At 39.7% G+C, this 20,926-nt stretch overlaps 1 protein-coding gene across 50 annotated transcripts in view; it reads left to right on the plus strand.

Moving 5' to 3' along the window:
• The window catches only part of CELF2 (CUGBP Elav-like family member 2), a 632,182-nt gene that overhangs the window by 42,035 nt on the left and 569,221 nt on the right, over positions 1-20,926 (plus strand). For 16 of the 50 annotated variants that reach the window (XM_077264518.1, XM_077264522.1, XM_077264524.1 and 13 more), the window contains exon 1: positions 10,149-10,709. The exons of 32 other annotated variants lie outside the window; for them this stretch is intronic. In XM_077264518.1, the coding sequence (XP_077120633.1) occupies positions 10,636-10,709 (74 nt within the window). In that variant the 5' untranslated portion in view covers positions 10,149-10,635. Of the gene's footprint in view, positions 1-10,148; positions 10,710-20,926 lie in introns of those variants that run through there. 2 more of the 50 variants (XM_077264530.1, XM_077264551.1) reach the window with 2 other exon arrangements.

Below are 20,926 nucleotides of genomic sequence, written 5' to 3' on the forward strand. Positions count from 1 at the left end.
CGTGGTACAGGCAGTATTTCGGAAAATACCACATTGGAGGTCCTTGCTTTCAGCTTGCAGCCTAATTCCCTGAAATCATCTTTCAGGACCTTCCACCTACCTCTAACTTTGTCATTTGTGCCAATGTGCACCATGACCGCTGGGTCCTCACCAGCCCCTCCCAGTAATCTGTCCACCCGATCAGCGATGTGTCGGACTCGAGCGCCAGGTAGGCAGCACACCGTTTGACGATCCCTGTCTTTGTGACAGATTGCCCTATCTGTTCCCCTAATAATTGAGTCCCCCACTACCAGCACCTGTCTGGCCTGCCCTGCTCTCCTATTTCCCTCCTTACTGGAGCAGTCACTCCTCCGGCTTTCAGAGGACATGCCTGGCTGCAGCATTGCTACCCCTGTACTGGTACCCCCCTCATCTGCCAACTTAGCAAACTTATTGGGGTGAGCCAGATCAGGACTAGCCTCCCTGGCACTCTTCCCTCTACCCCGCTTTCTGAATGTCACCCAGCTACCTACTTCACTGTCCTGCAGCTCCATCCTACCATCCCCCTCCTCATCTATCCCATTGAGCATCTGCTCTGTGAGCAGAAGACTCCTCTCCATATTGTCTATGTATCTCAGTGTTGCCAGCTGCACATTTAGATCCAGAATCTGGGATTCCAAATGCACAACGTGCTCACATCTCGCACAGCAGTATGCACCCTCGACCGGCTGATCAAGGACTGCATACATGTGGCAAGATGTGCACTGGATGGCATTAACTATAGTGGAGCACATTTCCTAATGGGGATTGCACCACACAGAAACGTTAAATAAAAAATAAATACAAGTATTAATTAAAAACAGACAGCAATTCCTCCCTGATTCCAAAGTCACTGAATCACAAGTCACACTTACCGCCGTTCCCACTTACACTCAGGTCACACTCAGCTCGCTCACACTCACTATGCTGAAGATTTATAGATTTTATTTTTTTTCCCTCTCTATTTCCCTTCAACAACAAGCCACCTTGCTGTTCAAATGCACTTCCAAAAAGCAAGGAGGAGGAAATTGTTTTTTCTTCTCTAGCAAGATGGTGCCGCCAGTGCCTGCGCAATAGCAGCTATCAGATCACCTTTATATACACCGATAGCTGCTACTGCGCAGGCACGGCAGGTGCCATTTTAAAATTAATTATTTTGCTATACTCTTCAGGAAAACCTCAAGCACATTGATTAACTACACATTAATCATGCGATGATGCTGCAGCACAGCAGGTTCCACAGCTGGCAACTGACTGCAGAAGGCTTTTTTTTTCAGTATGTACATATATTCATTATATAAACTAGGGAGGCAGGTCAGTGAGGGATCAGTGACCTATCAGCACTCTTTCTTATGAATATCTAATCAAAGCACCACATGAAGACCCCCCACAAGTCACTCCAAAGCACGATCGATCATTAACTCAAAACTGAAAATAAAGATTAAACAACAACCACAAGACGGATTTCATCAACCAAGGTTACATTGTAATCAGAATAATGGCACTGACCTGACATTGTGTGGAGGTTACTGAGCACAATCCTGCTGACAGGTTCACTTTAAAAGTTTGGTGCTTGTACCAGACAGTTAGTGTTCAGTGCTAAACGCTGAACATGAGTTTTTCCCAGGAATCTGTTGCAATGTTCGAAGTTCAGGGGCAAAGTCCATTGCAGAGAGAGAGAAAGAGACAGAAAATATTTCCAGCACAAAAGTTCGGTTCCTCATTGTTTTCAATGGGGTTCAGGCACTGGTTCAAGTTTGAGTACAGTTCTGGTACCCGAAACGACCTTTGGAATAAAGTCGAGGTCGTGTACCAGAACTCGAACTTCCATTTGTTCGCTCATCCCTACTCACCTACCTGTCACAGATGCTCCTTTCTAGATTCCCTCTTTTAGGCTTCGTGTTTCCACTTTTGGTGGGGATTCTTGGGCCCTTAATTGGCTGCAGTAGTCACAAATCACTCAGCTAGAACAGCATTAGAGAGCTCAGCTCAAGTGACAGAAAAATCATAAGACTAAGAAAATTAAGGGTTCAAAAAATCCTGACATAGGCAATGGAATAGTAGATTTTTCTTTTAAAGAAAATGAGATTTTTATACCAAGATGACACCTGAACATAATATGCAATGAAATATAGAAATCTCCAAATTTCTATTTGCTCTCAGAATAATTTTGGGGGTGGACCTAGTCTAGAATCCAGAATTAAATTAGGGCTTGGGGTCACCTCAAAGACATTAGTGAATGTGCCCTGTAGTGTTCTCCATTAATTATAACATGCACACAGAAAGGAAGTCATATTTTATGTACTAAGCATGAAGTGTCATATGGAACACAGCTTCAGCAGCTGTCACTAACACCCAGACAGACGCCTAATCTATAGGGACAATATTAAACCCTCCCTTTAAATCTAGGAAACAGAGAACACTCCACAATGTGCTTTAAGAAAGGAGGGAAAAGTACAAATCTCCAGCCAAAACCAAGTTGAATCATCAAGCCATCCTTTCAGTACAGCTTTAATAATACATGTGGACTAATATATTTCATATTGGAATTTTTTTAAATGATACATTACCAGTTAGCAATCATCCTAATGTCAGCTTTCAGTAGTAAGCACTACACTGCTCGGAAATGTTATTAATGGATTACGTGTGATGTATTGTTCTTATCTGTACCATATACAGGATAAAATAGGAATGAAAGTGTAATGAAGGTCCCGAAATCTAAGTATTGTCACCTCTTTTATCTGCTACGGTTTATCTCAATAAGGCTGCTTTCACACTAGCGTCGGCACGGGGCCGTCGCTATGCGTCAGCCCGACGTGCTTTGTGAAAATAATGCCCGACGTGGGCAGCGGAAGCAGTCTTACGATGCTTCCGCTGCCCCATTGTAAGGTCCGGGGAGGAGGGGGCGATGTTTCGGCCACGCATGTGCAGTTGAAAATGGCAGACACGATGCGCAAAAAAAGTTACATGTAACTTTTTTTGTGCCAACGGTCTGCCAAAACACGACGCAACCGTCGCACGATGGTTGCGACGTGTGGCGATACGTCGCAATGCGTCGGTAATGTAAGTCTACGGGGAGAAAATGCATCCTGCAGACAACTTTGCAGGATGCGTTTTTTCTCCTAAACGACGCATTGCGACGTACAGCAAACATTGCTAGTGTGAAAGTAGCCTAAGGCAAATATCTGATATTGCTTAATAAGGCAAATATTGTAACAAATATTGTAACAATAAGTCATTAATTTTACCTCTATCAACTCTACATAATGGTCCTGACGAAGAAGTTCCAAGAAGCCATGTCTTGACTCATCCCAAATCTACAGTATTTATCATTTCACTTCAGCGGTAAAAGTTATTGGGAATTTCCAGACTCCGAGGAGGTGCAATAGAATGCTAAACTGTGAAAAAGATATTTGCAAATGGCAAGGGGACTCATTGTCATGTTCGTAGACATGATGTGTTATACTTATTTAAAAAATACATTTATTGTGGAATGGAAAAGATTGTTGCTACAAAATCTATTACATTTAAAGGGGTATTCCCATCTCCAAGCACCTATTGATGTAGTAGGTATAATAAAAATATTAGCAAATACCTCTAATTAGAAATGTAGTATAGTTCTTCAGATTCCCTATGTCTCTTTCCTCATGTGCAGGTATTGCAGGATCTTAGGTATATGCAGATAGGTGCAGGTCTCCATTGGGCTAACTTCAAAGAGCCACAGAAATCTAAAAAATGAAAAGAGCATCACTTTCAGCAAAAGTCCAGTAGCTTTATTGCATCCAAGCACAGTGAAACAAAGATGCATCATTTCAGCTTTACTAGCGCACAATTGTCAGCATATACTGTAAATGTATAGCTCTTAGCCCAGCCACATTGTTTTTAGATTCAGGATAGTCCTTTTAAAACGAGCACAAGTCAAATTTTAGCTTTGCAGGATTGCTGTAGCGAGACGTGAATGAATTTTTATTGATAAGTGATCTGCATGGCTTAAAATGAGGCTCTGCCATACACTTTAGGCCAGTTGTACACATGCGTGTGTCATGGTCTAAGCACTTAGCCATTGATTCTTGAACTGGACACAGGTCTCCTTACCTGAACTTGAAATCCTCAAACTGTATATGTATATACTAGATGCTGGCCCGATTCTAACGTATCGGGTATTCTAGAATACGTAGGTAGTCTATAGCACAGGCTACGTACTATATTGCACAGTGATGTAGTATATAACACAACCGACGTAGTATATAACATAGCCACAAAGTGTATTGCACAGGCACGTAGTATATTGGTCAGCCATGTAGTATATAGCAGAGCCACGTAGTATATAACATAGCCACATAGTATATTGTAGAGCCATGTAGTATATTGCACAGCTACGTAGTGTATTGCACAGCTATGCAGTATATTGGTCAGCCACGTAGTATATAGCAGAGCCACGTAGTATATTGTAGAGGCACGTAGTATATAAGAGAGCCATGTAATATATTGCACAGCCACGTAGCATATAACAGAACCGACACAGCCACATAGTATATTGCACAGCTATTTAGTACATAACACAGAGCACATAGTATATTGAACAGCCACGTAGTATATTGGATAGTCACGTTGTATATTGCACAGTCACGTTGTATATTGCCCAGCTACATAGTATATAGCACAGAGATGTAGTATATAACAGAGCCCACGCAGTATGTAACACAGCCCACGTAGTTTATAGCAATGTGAGCACTATATGCGTGGTTAAAAAAGACTTAAAATAAAAATTAAACATATACTCACCTTCCGAAGGCCCCTTGAAGTCCTGGCACCGGTTGCGGTGCACGTGGCAGCTTCTGGTCCCAGGGTTGGTATGAGGTCAGGACCTGTGATGATGTCGCGGTCACATGACCGTGACGTCATGGCAGGTCCTTCTCGCATAGCATCCTTGGCACCAGAACCTTCCGCTTGCGGTGCACGTGGCAGCTTCTGGTCCCAGGGTTGGTATGAGGTCAGGACCTGTGATGATGTCGCGGTCACATGACCGTGACGTCATGGCAGGTCCTTCTCGCATAGCATCCTTGGCACCAGAACCTTCCGCTTGCACTGCCGAGGACAGCACGCGACGTCTGATGGTGAGAATAACCTTTTTTTTTATTATTATTTGTAACATTAGATCTTTTTACTATTGATGCTGCATAGGCAACATCAATAGTAAAAAGTTGGGGACACACAGGGATAATAGCTGCGTTAACGGAGTGCGGTACACTGCGGTCCGTCACTGGCATTAACCCTGTGTGAGCGCTCAGCGCTGACTGCAGGGCAGTAAAGCAGCGGCCGTTTCGCTGCCAGACTATGGCTGTCGCTGATTGGTCGTGCCAATGGTCATGGGCATTTTGCCACGACCAATCAGCGACTTGGATTTCCATGACAGAGAGACGCCGCGACCAATGAATATCCATGACAGACAGAAGGACAGACGGAAGTGACCCTTAGACAATTATATAGTAGAAGTCTGTTAAGTTTGGGTCAGGAGAACCGCGGACAGTTCTAGAATTACTGTCTATACTTGGACTGCGAATCAAACATGGCCAGCATAAGGTCGGTATCAGACATCCATAAACACTGAGCGTTGTCTCATTGGAATACGAAGTCTAACTGGCAGGTCTCCTGACCAGAACTAACTGCTTCATCGGAATTTAGGATGCAGTTGGCTCAGATTAGGACACCCAGTGGCCATTCTGAATAATCGAAGTCTGTGTTTCATGGACATGTCAAACAGACCTAAGGAAAAAAAATTCCACCAAGAATAGCTTACTAAATTATGTCCCTAAAGTCAACAGACATTACATGACGACGTTCCAATGCACTGCTTCCCAACAAGGTTTACATGGACCCCTGGAGTTCCTTCAAATATGGATAAGAGTTACCACTGACGATAGCAATAGCTGACGCTCTGGCAGTAGTGATGGATCAGTATATACGTAGGTAGGGATGGTGAACAGGTTGGAAAAGACTTATCTCATGGTTGGATAATAAGCTTAAAAAAAGGAAGATGTAGTGATGTCAATGCCAAGCACATGCACTGCGCACATTTTCTTCACTTTAGATGTTCTTACTCCAGGCGATCAGCTGTCCCCATAGAAATTCAAATGATTGCATAAATTGGTCTGGTCTGACATGGCGGTTCAGAATTCTGGCTTATATAGGAGGGTCCTGATTTCCATATGCCCTTCTACCTCTCATGTGAGACATCCATGACATGCTACAGTAGCTAGGGTGGACGGACTGAGTCCATTAGGCTACATTCACACATCCAAGTGAAACATCCATGTGCTATCCATTTTTTCTCAGCCCGCACACAAACCCATAGAGTTTCATGGATCTATACACATATCCGTGAAAACCATGGCTCCGTATATGATATCTGTGAAACTCAGAGAAGGTCCATGTTCGTGGATCAGTACTGGCCATTCACGTCTATGGGGATCTGGAGCGCCCCCAGACGCAGGGCCGCGGGGTACTCGGTACCGGGCCTCTCAGTCTCAGTCCTGGGGTTGTCACGGTGGCTAGACCCGGTCCGTGACCCTGCTAAGGGGCGTCCAAAGAAAGATGTGATGATGGTGCGCGGTGCAAGGTGCGATGAATAACGAGGACACAGGGTTGCAGTCTCTTTACCTCTTTACTGAAGGCTTCAGGATCCTCAATCCAGAGTACTGCTAACAGGGCTGGCTGAGACCGGCCGCTCCGAAGGCACATCCAGAGTTCCCTTTGCAGGTGGAAATCAGTGCCTACCTTCTAGCGCCTGTGTGTTGTAGTACCTCCCTGCTGAGTACCACGGGATAGTCCTCACAACTGTTGTGTCTGTTTCTGATGTTCTTTCTCACAACTCGTATCTGTTCTGATGTTCTTTCTGCGTCCCCCAGATGATATGGCTAGGACGCACCCGTATGACGGGAAGGCCTGGAGTTCTTCCGGGACCCTAGCGTTGCCCCTCTCCCACAATTGCCTCCTATGTCTGCTTAGGTGATTTAGGTGAGACAGCCAACCTATAATCAACTGTCCTGCCGCTGTTTGAAGTACTGCTTGGAGCCCAATACTTCCTCGGCGTTCCGGCCACCGGCTACGCGCCTCAGTAGGATGTTGCCGATCTCGGGGCACGACTCCTACTGGTTTATCTCCTTTTTGCTGCGATCTCGTTTCTCACTTCTCCACAATAAACTTTGCTTCGTATCCTTTCTTAAGATGCCGCCGCATTCAAGTGCAGGCGTGGCTCCGTAACAATCTGTTCTGTTCGCTAGGTCACTGTCAGGATCCCACCCCTGACAGAGACCCCCCTGAATCTTCCCCTGCAACACACTCTGCCACAGGATGTTGCCTGGATCCAACCCAGTCAGCTTCTGTCTAACTTCCTATCCAGCCCCCAGTTCTACCAGATTGTGAGGAGTGGCCTAATACATAGAACCCTTTGCTCCCCCTGGTGGCTGAAGTGTGAAATGTAGTGTGTGACTGTGATACCTGGTCAGGTGAACTCCTTTTGTGCAATCAGACATAACATCACTCCCCTTAGTGGCAGAGCAACATTACTGCAACGACCAGATCCCTGGGGCGCTGCAGATCCGTGAAACACAAATCAGAAGGCTTCCTATTTGTTCCTTTTGGCATCCTCACAGATCTGTTGTTTGAGATACATTTAGATAAAAATCTGACCTTCCAAGGGGTTTTTATTAGCTTCAGAACAGACACATCCCTTCACTAAAAAAAGAACAGATGAGAAAAAATGGAGGCAACAGGAAAATGCCACATGGAGGCAATAAGGATAACTCATGAGGAAAAAGATCTGTTTCCCAGGGATGCTAAAATTCACATAGATGTGTGAATGTAGCTTTAGGTGGCATAAAGGAAGTGTTTTGGAGAAAATTTTAGGGACTCCTTTTAACCCTTTATATACAATGTACCTTATTTATTTATATTTGGACAACTTACATAAATTATCCCATAATAAAATAGAACCTACCTCATTCCATTAGACCCTCTTAATATCATAGCTGCCAATATTGTTGCATATACTACTGTATACAGGTAAAATAAGGAGCATGCACAGCACAACGCTACATGCACTATCCTAAAAGTAACCCCAGTGAACATTGCCCTTGTCACCACCACCTCACATAAAGTACAATAAAATGCCTTGTGAACGGTCTATACTTATTAGCCTACAGCGTGACATGACTCAACTAACCCCAGACAAGCACACGTGTCCCCTCCCAAATAAGCCACTAATGGAATGGCTGCAAACAGCTATGTCAGATGAATATCCTCCTAGCAGAATTATAGGGGAGAACCATGTGATGCAACTGGAAGACATACATTCAGGAACACATACACGTCACCCTGGACCAGAAGCATCATGGGGTTTCCTACAGGTATATGGGATTATGTCCAGTATGGTGAAACAGATCAAAGCTTAGGAGAAACAGGTTGATAACCTAAAGGCATTGAATGATAAGGCTCTATACAATGTATACATACAAATAAATAATACTTGCCAGGTAGCAACCTCCAGTACATATGGAGAGAAAGAGAGAAATAACAATAGATAGCTAAATACGCATACAATATTCCATGCAAAACCTGACACTGGCGCATACTTAATATACTTTGCTATATACAGCGAGTGTACGTGCCTACAGTTATAAACGGAGCAATAAATATTGGTAATTTGTGGTTGCTAGATGCAGAACACATGAAAATATGTAATACATATGGGTGTATATCGATCTTTCTATATATCTACTGTATATACAACCATATCTATTGATAGGTAGATAGCTATGGGATATACGGATAGACAGATATGTGATAGATAGATACATACAGTAGATAGATAGATAGATAGATAGATAGATAGATAGATAGATATGGGATAGATAGATAGATAGATAGATAGATAGATAGATAGATAGATAGATAGATAGATATGGGATAGATAGATAGATAGATAGATAGATAGATAGATAGATAGATATGGGATATACAGAGATAGATAGATAGACAGACAGACAGACAGACAGACAGATAGATAGATAGATAGATAGATTTGGGATAGATACATAGATAGATAGATAGATAGATAGATAGATAGATAGATAGATAGATAGATATGGGATATACAGAGATAGATAGATAGACAGACAGACAGACAGACAGACAGACAGATAGATAGATAGATAGATTTGGGATAGATACATAGATAGATAGATAGATAGATAGATAGATAGATAGATAGATAGATAGATAGATAACTATGGGATATACAGAGATAGATAGATAGATAGATAGATAGATAGATAGATAGATAGATAGATATGGGATAGATAGATAGATAGATAGATAGATAGATATGGGATAGATAGATAGATAGATAGATAGATATTAGATAGATAGATAGATAGATAGATATGGGATAGATAGATAGATAGATAGATAGATAGATAGATAGATAGATAGATATGGGATAGATAGATAGATAGATAGATAGATATAGATAGATAGATAGATAGATAGATATTAGATAGATAACTATGGGATATACAGAGATAGATAGATAGATATGGGATAGATATATAATAACTTGTATAAATAGTGTGTGCAATATTCTGGGGTATTGCCGTCTTTTTTTTTTACTTTTTGAGATTGTATTGCTTATATTTACTCTTCATATATTCTATAGCTATCTATCCCATATCTATTTATAGCGAAATATCTATACATAATTACCATATATGAGCATATATGTATGCTGTATATATGAAATTCATATAGCACATATGTATTAACTGCAACTGTATGTGCATATATATATATATATATATATATATATATATATAGTCATATGCACCATACAGTACAAATCATATGGTAACTGTATATAGGTACCGTACAGCTGCATTCACACACACAGATAGATAGATAGATAGATAGATAGATAGATAGATATTAGATAGATGGATAGATAGATAGATAGATAGATAGATAGATAGATAGATAGATATACATATGTCAAGGCTGAAAAAAGACATTTGTCCGTCCGGTTCAGCCTACATACACACACATATACATATAAGTCATGTAAAATATTTCATACTGCAACTTCTTTCTAAACGTAGGAGGACATGAGATGAGACTGTCCACTCTTTAGCTGGAGCAGTATGCAGTGGCAGAAGTGCAGCACTAATACGCCCAGAAGACCCCGCTTGCTGCCCCCAGGACCCGCACCGCTCATTCCTGCGCTCGTGCCCCCACATGCACCCACGGACTGGGGGGCTGCACTGGCTCGCCGCCGGGAGCGCAGGGGTTAACGGGCTGCGCTGCAGCAGGCCCGGAGCTCCGCCCTCCCTTCAGCACCTGGTCCTCTATAGACAGTTGCCTCAGCAGTAGATTTCAGAAGGGATTGGAGGAAAACAAGAGGGGGAGAGAATGTGACAAGTGCCGGCTCTGGCTGCTGCTGCCTTGGGGAGGCCTCCTGCACCTGTCCCTGCCTGTCTTGTGGCCAGCACTGTTGTTCAGTCAGACAAGCAGAGAAACATTGTTATTTGCCAGAGCAGCAGCAGCAGCAGCAGCAGCAGCAGCACCATGACTTCTTCATTCAAGCTGGATTTCCTGCCTGATATGATGGTCGATAGCCGACTGCTAGTTTCTGACAGAATGTAAGTACCGTGCAGTTGTCCCCCCCTGCCCTGCAGCGTGCCCACCATGAGGGGGCTCCTCCACTTCCTCCAGGCTGCACACTTTTGTTTAGGGAGTCATTCTTCTGTTGCAATCACTTGGAATGTCTTCCTGTTTCCCTGCCTTGGACTGTGCTGATGTGATAAGCAATGCTCAGCAATGGATAAGATGGCCTGACTCCTTTCCCCCATCCATTTCCTCATTGTCTTCTTCCATGGTGCTTCTTGTGGCTTGCACTAATGCAGGCTAATGCAATGAGCTGCTTCTCCCACCCTGTGATTGGCTATGGGGACAGAGATTAGGGCAGCACATGCTATTAGAGCCCATGCTCCAGTCATTTCAGATTTGTGTAACGCCAGACCCTGTGCGCGTCCCCCACTGTTCTACATGAATGGGATATGTGACTGGACTCGGAGTGACACTGAGTGCTGGGCTATGGGATATGATAAGCTAAACCGGGATTTATGCCGGAATGTGGCAGCCGCCCGCGTGGCTCATTAATGTTTATGGGAATAACTATTTACGGGACATATTTCATTGTTTCCAGCAGAAGGACCAGTGTTAGTCTAAGAAAGTTACTGCCATGAAAAACAAAATGACTCCATGCCAAAAGAAATAAATACAAGTATTTACCAAATCCGCCAGTGCAAATCCACATCTGTTAACTTTTACACTGTTTACTATCAACTTTTATGTTCCGTCACCATAGATCTACGCAGAAGAGGAAAAAAATCCAAATAGGACACAGTTTGTAGGGTTAAAGTGCAACTATAAATTAAAGCACGTATATGTTCCAATAACTGCCAGCCATGATTCTTCTTTACGTCTCTCCATACAAAGCCTAAGAAGAACCATTCAGAGTTTTATGATCAATTTTACTGGCAGCAAACTTTCCCCACCGGTGAAGCTGCTTTCCTAAGCACATTAGAAGAGGAGCCTTTGAGTGGAGAGATTCAATACTAGTCTATTGTGTAAGCTGTGGAGCTCTAGGGGGTGGGGAGCACGAGCCTTTCATCCGCTGCCCAATTTGATTCATAGTATTCTGTTAGTAGGGCAGAACACTAAACCGCCTGTTTTTTTTTTTTCACTTTTTAAAAAAAAAAATCACATCTAAGGGTGAAAAGTTCAGAAATCGCCAATCTAATCTAGTTTTGCCTTACGAAAGTTTTTCTAAAGAGTGTCATCAGCGGTCCAATATAGGCGCCGGGACGTGACGGCTGGTAATGAAAAGGTTAAATGAATAAATAATGACCCACATGAGGTAGACGCAGGTGAAGATGAGGTCATGCGGGGTATTGGCTTTCACCGTAACACTTCATTGTGTGTTCATCATCTGGTCTTACACAGGTGAAATATATACTGTACAACTACGAGCGCCTGAAGTTCCAGGTTCTCCATTTGGGTCATCTCACCACAATATAACCTTCCAAAATAGAAGTTTGGGTTTATTATTTCGACGTTCACACAAGTTCCTTCTCCGATAGTTTAGGCGGATGGCCCACCAGCATCAATTAGAGAGTATATGAATCATTCTTTGTGTTTTTCTCAGTTTGTTTCATTATATTATTCCAATTTTCATCATTTTATCTCATTAGCAAATGACACTGAGAAATCTGCCATTATAGGAAAGAGAATAAAAAGCGTCATCGCAGACTTCCTAAACTGGTTAGACAGGGCTTTCAGTGTTGTCAATGCCTTACAGCTTATAAGAACAGTTATCATTCTCCAAACCGTTATATTCCTTTGGCAAAGAGAATGTTCTTTATAGCCGCAGTGCTTTAATGTGTACGTCAGATGGCATGAGTATTATTATTTGTAACAGTCTTTTTCTGTGCAGGATTCTTCAAATGTTGTTTATCACAAGGGTTGTTGTTTTTTTTTTTCCGCTACTGTGTACAGCTATGTTATTGTTAGTACAAGCATTAAGATTTAATGAGCTTCCAGTGACATTTACACACCGTTGTGACAAAATTGCTGTTTATTGCCGCAATAAAGAAACCGGATAGAAGTTAAAGTTAATATAAAGCTTGTGGAAATTACATTGATAGTGGTGGTATCAATAAACTTGTTACTTTTCATACTGGTATTAAAGGAGACAAGACACAAGGATCTCTAGGCATTTTATTCTATTTGCTGTGTGCATGGGACATGATGACTTCTGTATGAAAAAAGCAACTATCAGTAGGGTGGATGAAGGTCTGACAGGTCATGTGCCACATGAGCGTAAAGCATTATGCAACATTAATGTAAACGATCAAAGTAATTAGGACATGTAACAATGGAACTAAAACTATTAAGATACAAATTCATGTGAAATGTGTTGCATAATGTGACTAACATGCTAATGTAGCAGAGTTGACATTTTCATTTGGCTGAACTTGTGATAAAGCCTACTGCAGTTGATGTAAAAAGTAATGCAGTTCTGAATAGTTTGGCAATTCAAATACATTCTATCGATCTATTTCATTATCTGTCTATCTCTCCATCTATCTATCTATCAATCTGTCTACCTATCTACAGTGGTGCTTGAACATTTGGGGACCCTTTAAAATGTCCCTTATTTCTGCATAAACTTGACCTAACACAGTATCATATTTTCACACAAGTCCTAAAAGTAGATAAAGAGAACCAAATAAAGTAAATGAGTAAAAATATTAGATTTTGTCATTTTTATAAATGAAGATAATGATCCAATATCTTATGTCAATGAGTGGCAAAAGTGTGCAAATCATTAGAATTAGAAGATAATTTAAAGGTGAAAGTAAAGTGGGATGACAATCAGATGAGAGTGGTTGACCTGTTTTATGTAACTATCAAAGACTAATCTTCACAATACATGTTTGTGGGAGATTATTATGACACCAACAAAAGGAGATTTCTGGGGATCTCAGAAGATGACTTGTTGATGCATAAAATGCTGGAAAATGTTACAAACCCATATCTAAAGAGTTTGGACTCCACCACACAATAGTTAGACAGATTGTGTACAAATGGAGGAAATTCAACACAATTTTTATCCTTCTGTAGTATAGTTAACTAACAAAGATCATTCAAAGAACAGTAATCCACAAGGTCACAAAGGAACCCAAGGAAATATTTAAGCAACTAAAGGACTCTTTCACATGAGCTAATGTTAATGTTCATGAGTCCACCATTGGGAAAACACTGAGTAACAATGGTATTGATGGTAGGATTGCAAGGAATAAGCCTATGTTCTTCAAAAAGAATATCTGAAAGAAGGCTATTGGAGCAATATATTGTGAACAGAGGAGACTAAATTACAGCTTTTTGGTTTTAATGAGAAGTGTTATGTTTGGAGAGAGAAAAAAAACACAAAACTGTACTTTAGAGCAGTGTTTCCCAAACTCCAGTCCTCACGGACCCCACAGGTCATGTTTTCAGGATTTCCTTAGTATTGTGCAAGTAGTTGAAGTATCATCAAGGCATCAGGAATTGTCTCACCTGTGCAACACTATGGAAATCCTGAAAACATGACCCGTGGGGTCCATGAGGACTGGAGTTTGGGAAACACTGCTTTAGAGTCTAAAAATCTCATTCCATTTATGAACACATAGTGTTGGTAGTATCATGATTTGGTCCTGTCTTGCTGCATTTGGGCCAGAGCAGCTTACCACCATTGATCTGTCCATGAGCTGAAACTCAAGAGAACTTGACTCATGTAGCAAGACAACGACTCAAAGTACACAAGTCAGTCTACAAAAGAATGGTTAAGAATAAAGTTGAAGTTTTGAAATGACCAAGTCAATGTCCTGGCCATAATTCCATAGAAATGTTGTGGAAGGACCTGAAGTGAGCAGCTCATGGGAGAAAACCCACCAACATAACAGAGTTGAAGCTTTTTTGTAGAAAGGAATGGGATAGAAATTCTCTAAGGTGCAGGACTAATCAACAATTACCGAAAACATTTACATACAGAGGGTTACACAAGATCCTGAAAGCAAAGGCAGGCACACTTTTGCCACTCATACACATTTGATATTGGTTCATTTTTCTCAATAAAAAAATGACAGTCTAACAGTTTTTACTCATTTGTTTCTCTTTACTTTTAGGACTTTCGAGAAAATATGATTACATTTATGCATAGATATGTGAAATTCTGAAGGGTTCAAAGATTTTTAAGTGCCATTATCTATCTATCTATCTATCTATCTATCTATCTATCTATCTATCTAGCTATCTATCTAGCTATCTATCTAGCTATCATCTATTTATATAAATATTATCTGTCTACTATCATCTATCTATATCTAGCTGTCTATCTAAAAAAATTAAAATGATAATATCCAATGGGATAATTAAAGTACTCTTTTTTCTTTGCACAGTCCATTGGATTGCTGCCTCTTTTTCATCTTTTATATTAGTATAATAATTGGGTCTTTGGGAGGCCTTGTACGCCAAAGCCTATCTATTTGGTGCAGTTCCACTATATGATCTATCTATCTGTCTATCCTGCCTATGATTATAAATATATATATCAATATATCTACCTATCTATAAACCATTCTATTATATTTTATTTTTTATCTTATTATTGATTTTCATTCAGATTTATTTAATCACTAGATAAATCACATTAATGGAACATGCATAAATAAAAATAAATTTTTTTTTTTTTTAAAGCAACTTGTTTTTATTATAATATATACCTAAGAGTTCCCCATGACTAGAATATTTCCTAGCATCTACTTATGCCAGAACTTTTTTTTCTAGCATGATTAGTTTAGGAATAATTGGATTACATACCTAATGCTATAGACTTCACACTCATAGCCTATAAACCGCAGTGGTCACCTAAAATAAACCTCTCTAAAGACGTTGTCCCGACACGAATGTGAACATTACACTTTGCTGATGATCCGAATAGCTTAGAAGATATATAGCTTGAAGCAAGGCTTCATTTGTCATCTGGACACATAACTGCGCTGACAATATTTGAAGCCGGAATAATTTGTCCGTACCATTAAAGTTATGTAGTTTGTCCACATTTTTTCTGTTTCTTACAACCTACTTGTTATTGTTTGCACCCATTTCCATTCATAAACTGGCAGTAGAATACATCTTAATACGCTATTATATTATAAGTGTTCTGTGCGTCTGCTGATCAGCGAAAGGTTTTAGGGATTAATTGTGGCATCAGTGGGATGAGCATTGTTGACAGTAGTTGTCATCTGGATAAATGTAATTTGTACTAGGTAAACGGCGGTATGGATCATTAGATAGTTCAACGTTGGCGTTTGGATGTGACCTTTTTTTGTATCGTTAGCAAGCAAAATATAAAGAGTAATTATTTTTACAATACGTTGACTATGAATTAGACCAACTAAATGAGATGTGACTATTTTTTGTCCCATTTATTTTTTTTACAAAGCCATGTTATGCAATCTTGAGAAGGGTAGGCATGAAAACATAACAAAAGAATAAATATTCTTGCTAGCAAACATTGGAAATTCCATTGAGAATTCTTAATATCACATATGCACATCTTCGATATTATTTCACATTACCTAATGCTGAATAGCTTAAATACAACATTAATTATGTTATTGCCTAATTTTATTGGGATATTGATAGATGGATTTAACTTCACTCTGTTTTCTTATAATATCTGTAAAACGCAGCAGATAAGCTAAAAGAAGGCGAAAACCTTTTATTATTGCACAGTATGCATGCCATGCTGCCCAAAGAGGGAACCTTTAATCATTTATGACCGATAGTCATGACATTAGAATTATTCTTCGTGTAGACTTCCTTAGGCATGAAGGAGTAGTTTATTTCTTATATATACCATATATAAGAAATATATATAATATTTATATACACACACATATATATATATATATACAGTATATATATGCACACACATATATACATACAGTATATACTGTATATAATATATACAGTATATATATGTACAGTATAACGGAATTTATTACCTGAATCGTTGAGGTTTTCATGTCGCCAAGTACTAATATGATATGTGTCAATGAAATTCTATAGGTTTATGTGCAGTACTATATGCCTCCTGTATAATAGTGACATATTGATGAGCTGGGCCAGTTAACATATTCAGCTCTCCTAGAGCTATATGTATTGAATTTTCTGCCAATGTGGTCTGAATAAACATTATGGGACATGTTATTCTTGGCATACAGTATATGTACACGGTCTTTACTGAAGAATTATAAAGTACTGTTGAATAGGAAATAGTCTTAAAAAACGCCACTGTTGACTAACTAATGCAATGCAGCTGATGCTCGGTATTATGCGATTTGTTAGATTATACTTACCGTAAATTGCTTGCTTGGCATTGGGAGAAGTTGCATAGAGCTCGTGCAGGTGTTTACGTATGTATTCAGTGTGAACCATTTCTAGGGCCTTTCACCATCGGTTCTCAGACAAGAGCAGGAATATTGGAGCATTTTAACTTTCCCAAACCAAGCGTAGTAAATTCAGTGGTATTGCATGCAGCTGTTCACTTCCGAAAAAGCTACAAATTATTTCCCCCCACACTTGCAGATTTTCAAGCTTATATTTATGATGAGCAGGTTCACAGATAAATATCATCAACTGAGCTTTGATTTACTACACAACAGCCTGGCAAATTTGTGGGAACAACGGATGTTTTTAATGACCAGCTGTTCCTGGTACTCATGTACTGTTCTGTAGACGCAGTGCAATATTTGTAATATTGTGAGGAAGACATAATGAGAAGGTAATGAAATGCTTATACTTAGCTAGAAATGATATTTGTTAATTGCATGAGCTATGTTTCATATTGATAATAACCGGGACACGATATAGTTGGAGTCGGCAGTCGCTTACGCAACCAGGATTGGAGTCAAATGTATTGAATGCAAAAGTAAAAAAAAGCTCAGTGGATACTATGTCCGAGCTGGTGTCAGTGGTAGGGATAAGTAGCATTTCCCTTCAGTAGGAGTTTACATTTGTTTTACTGACCATTATAGTGTTGAACTTCACAGAGCACGGAAGGTACATACTGAATTCTCTCCCTTAGGCACCAAGAGACCGTGTCCATCCTTTTGGCAACAGCTTTTTTGGATGAGGTCAGCAATCCTTTTGATAATTTATTCTTACTTATTATTATTAAGTAATATTTCTAGTGTATAGCCAATAAAATAATGTTTGTAAGATTATTTAAGTCTTGTTCGTTTTTGATTACTTGTAACAAATGTTCATATCAAAAGTTCAATTTTTATATTTATTTAGCCCCTGAAACACAAGAAAACAAAGCAATTTGGCCACATTGAAAAGAAAATTAAAATAGTCCTCCAAGAGTCCAACTTGGGCCTAAGTCCAACTAAGAGTACCGTAGATATGCTTGCACCTTCTTAGCAGCTTCTTCCTCTTTATGGGTTATCGCATTGAGCAATTTGTATTTAAAGTGTGTTGTTCTTCATCTATGAGTGAAGAAAAGGGAACGTAGAGTCTAAGGATGTTCAATAACAGAGGTCTGTCTTGTTATATGTAATTCTTCACTCAAGGAAAACTGTTGTAATTCCCTCTCGCTTGTGAAGATAGTTCTGTTTTTATTTCTAGATAACATGTTATAGAAAAGTGATGATGGTTTTTGACCAGCTCAAGTACATATCGGCCAAGTACAAGTCATTGTACTGCTGTATATTATAAGGAGGTAAAGATTAGGAAGGACATAAGGCATCTTCAGGAATGTGTATTTGAATGTGTTTTTCTTGTGGAATAATTTGGAATATCTATTGTTTTATTTTTTTTTCAATAACCATGGCAGATTTGCTGACTGATCCTATTAACTCAGTTCATCAGTTTACATTAGTTGTTATTAGTTCCCATATAATCAGTGTTATTACATGGTCCATTATGATATGCATTTTTTATTGAGATCAGTAAGGATTGAGAAAAAAGCAACCTGATGCCCTATTAAATTTAGTACTTGCATAGAAGCACTGAGATTTATACTTTTCATTTTGATTGGACATGGTTTAAGGCCAGAAATGTCTTAAAATAATAAACAAACCATTACACATTGAATCCGATGCAAGTCCAGTGGTCCCAATGAGTGTGCTGATGTGATGACATCACATCCGCCAGTAACATGACTGCTTCAGCCAATCACTGGCCTCAGTGGTCATGTACCATAAATGCTAGCGCCACCGTTGAGGCAAATTGTTGACTACAGCGATCTTGTTAATAATGGGCATGACATCACGAAAGGAGAGGTGAGGATCAACACAGCGGTAGCAATTAATCCAAATCAGTGAATAAGTAATTAATGGTTATTTTATTATTGTACCACATATTCTTCCTTTGTTATTGAAAAAATCTAGTGCAAACCCTTTATCCATTGGGAAAAATGTACCATGTATTCTGAGCAGATTTTGACTGGCAGGTATTTGAGCCAAGTTATTATAGCATTTCATTTACTGTATGACAGATACAACAGGTGCTGGTCACGAAATGAGCCTTGCTCTGACGTGCGCTCCATAAATTATTCTAATTGATCCCCTTTTAAATAACTGCCTACAAAATAACAACTGCCTGCAAAATAACTGAACATAAACATTTTTCGTGTTAATTTTTATATTTTTATTATATTCTAGTCATTAGAACTACATAATATATAATCCAATTACCTTATATTTTGTACTGTTTGTAGAGCTATGTTCCATAATGATGTTTTGCACTAGTATACATTTTATGGATAATATATGTTAATTAGTAATGAGCAATAAAAAGTACTAATTAGTCATCAAAAATAGCTATTAATGTTGTACTGCAACTGTATAATTGTAAGCTGTGTTACTTAACTTTAGTTCTCAAATCCCCCCAACAGCTTAGACTTTAAGGGTTTCCTACTGAGAGAACACCTGTGGCAGTTAGTGAAGCATTGACCCCAATTAAATCGGCAATGCCGTATGACCTGTCAGGGTCACTAGTATACTGGAGTTAAGTAACACCAATGCAAAGAATGTAACTAGGGTATGTGCCAGTATGCATTAACTCACTCTGTAAATATATCCCTTCCAACTCCTTTAGTCCTCAGCCTCATGAGTGAACATTGGTTGAAGGTCTTTCTATAGTTATTCTTTAAATCACAAATAAAGGTCATTTTGTCTGGATGGCACATCTTGCCAAGTTCAGAAATGTACATATTACATGCATTGAGTTGATGCAACAAAAATATGTTCATCTCCTATAGAACAAAAAAACTAAACTTGCCCAAGTTTTTTCTAGCTTGTCAACTAGAAAGTATTGGTTCCTTTTAAATTAATCTGTCAGAAGAATTTCCCAACACCCAAACTATTTTTATACAACTTTGAAGAGAAGTCCACCATTACATGACTAGTCCGTTCTTCTGTTACTGAGAAGTTGACTTGATATGCAACTGAGGCTTTAGATCTGAAACCTCTGTCACTCCAGCTCTATCCCAACCCAGCGCTGACTGCTCCTGCATGACTCACAGCTCCTTTGCCTGAAGTCACACAGCATAGAAAATGTCAGTCAAAGAGGAGTAGGCAGTGCTTTGCATAGAATAGAGCTGGAGTGAAAGAGGCTTCAGATCAGCTATAGTCCTTCAGCCATATTTGCATATTAATTTAAACGCTGATTTCTCAGTAATGAAGGAATGGACTTGCCTTGTATATAAGTGGCACCCTTAAATTTTGCATTGATCTCAACATTTTTTTTGCGGGTATGAAGCCAACTGTAGGTCAACACTTGTACTATAAGTTGTGGCAGAAAATAGCTCCCAGTCGGCGTGGATTTAATTTTGTTTGGCCAAAAATGCAACAGACTTAGGCTGGTTTCACATTTGCAGTTAAAAACGCAGCGTTTAAAAAAAAAAACGCAGGTGATGAAAAAACGCATGTAAACGCGTGCAAACGCTGCGTTTTTTAGGCACATGCGTTTTTGCATGCGGTAAAAAAACGCGGTGTTTTGACGCGTTTACATGCGTTTTTTCATGCGTTTGCGTTTTTGAAACGCATGCTGAGAAGTGTGTGACAGCTGCCAATCATCAAAATCAACTAGAAAACCCACTATAAATAGAAATAGCTAGGGTTAGGGATAGGGTTAGGATCCCTAGGGTTAGGGGTAGGGTTAGGGTTAGTGTTAGGGGTAGGGTTAGGGTTAGGATCCCTAGGGTTAGGGGTAGGGTTAGGGTTTGGGTTAGTGTTAGGGGTAG

Source organism: Ranitomeya variabilis, chromosome 5 (genome assembly GCF_051348905.1).
Source record: "Ranitomeya variabilis isolate aRanVar5 chromosome 5, aRanVar5.hap1, whole genome shotgun sequence".
Taxonomy (NCBI): domain Eukaryota; kingdom Metazoa; phylum Chordata; class Amphibia; order Anura; family Dendrobatidae; genus Ranitomeya; species Ranitomeya variabilis.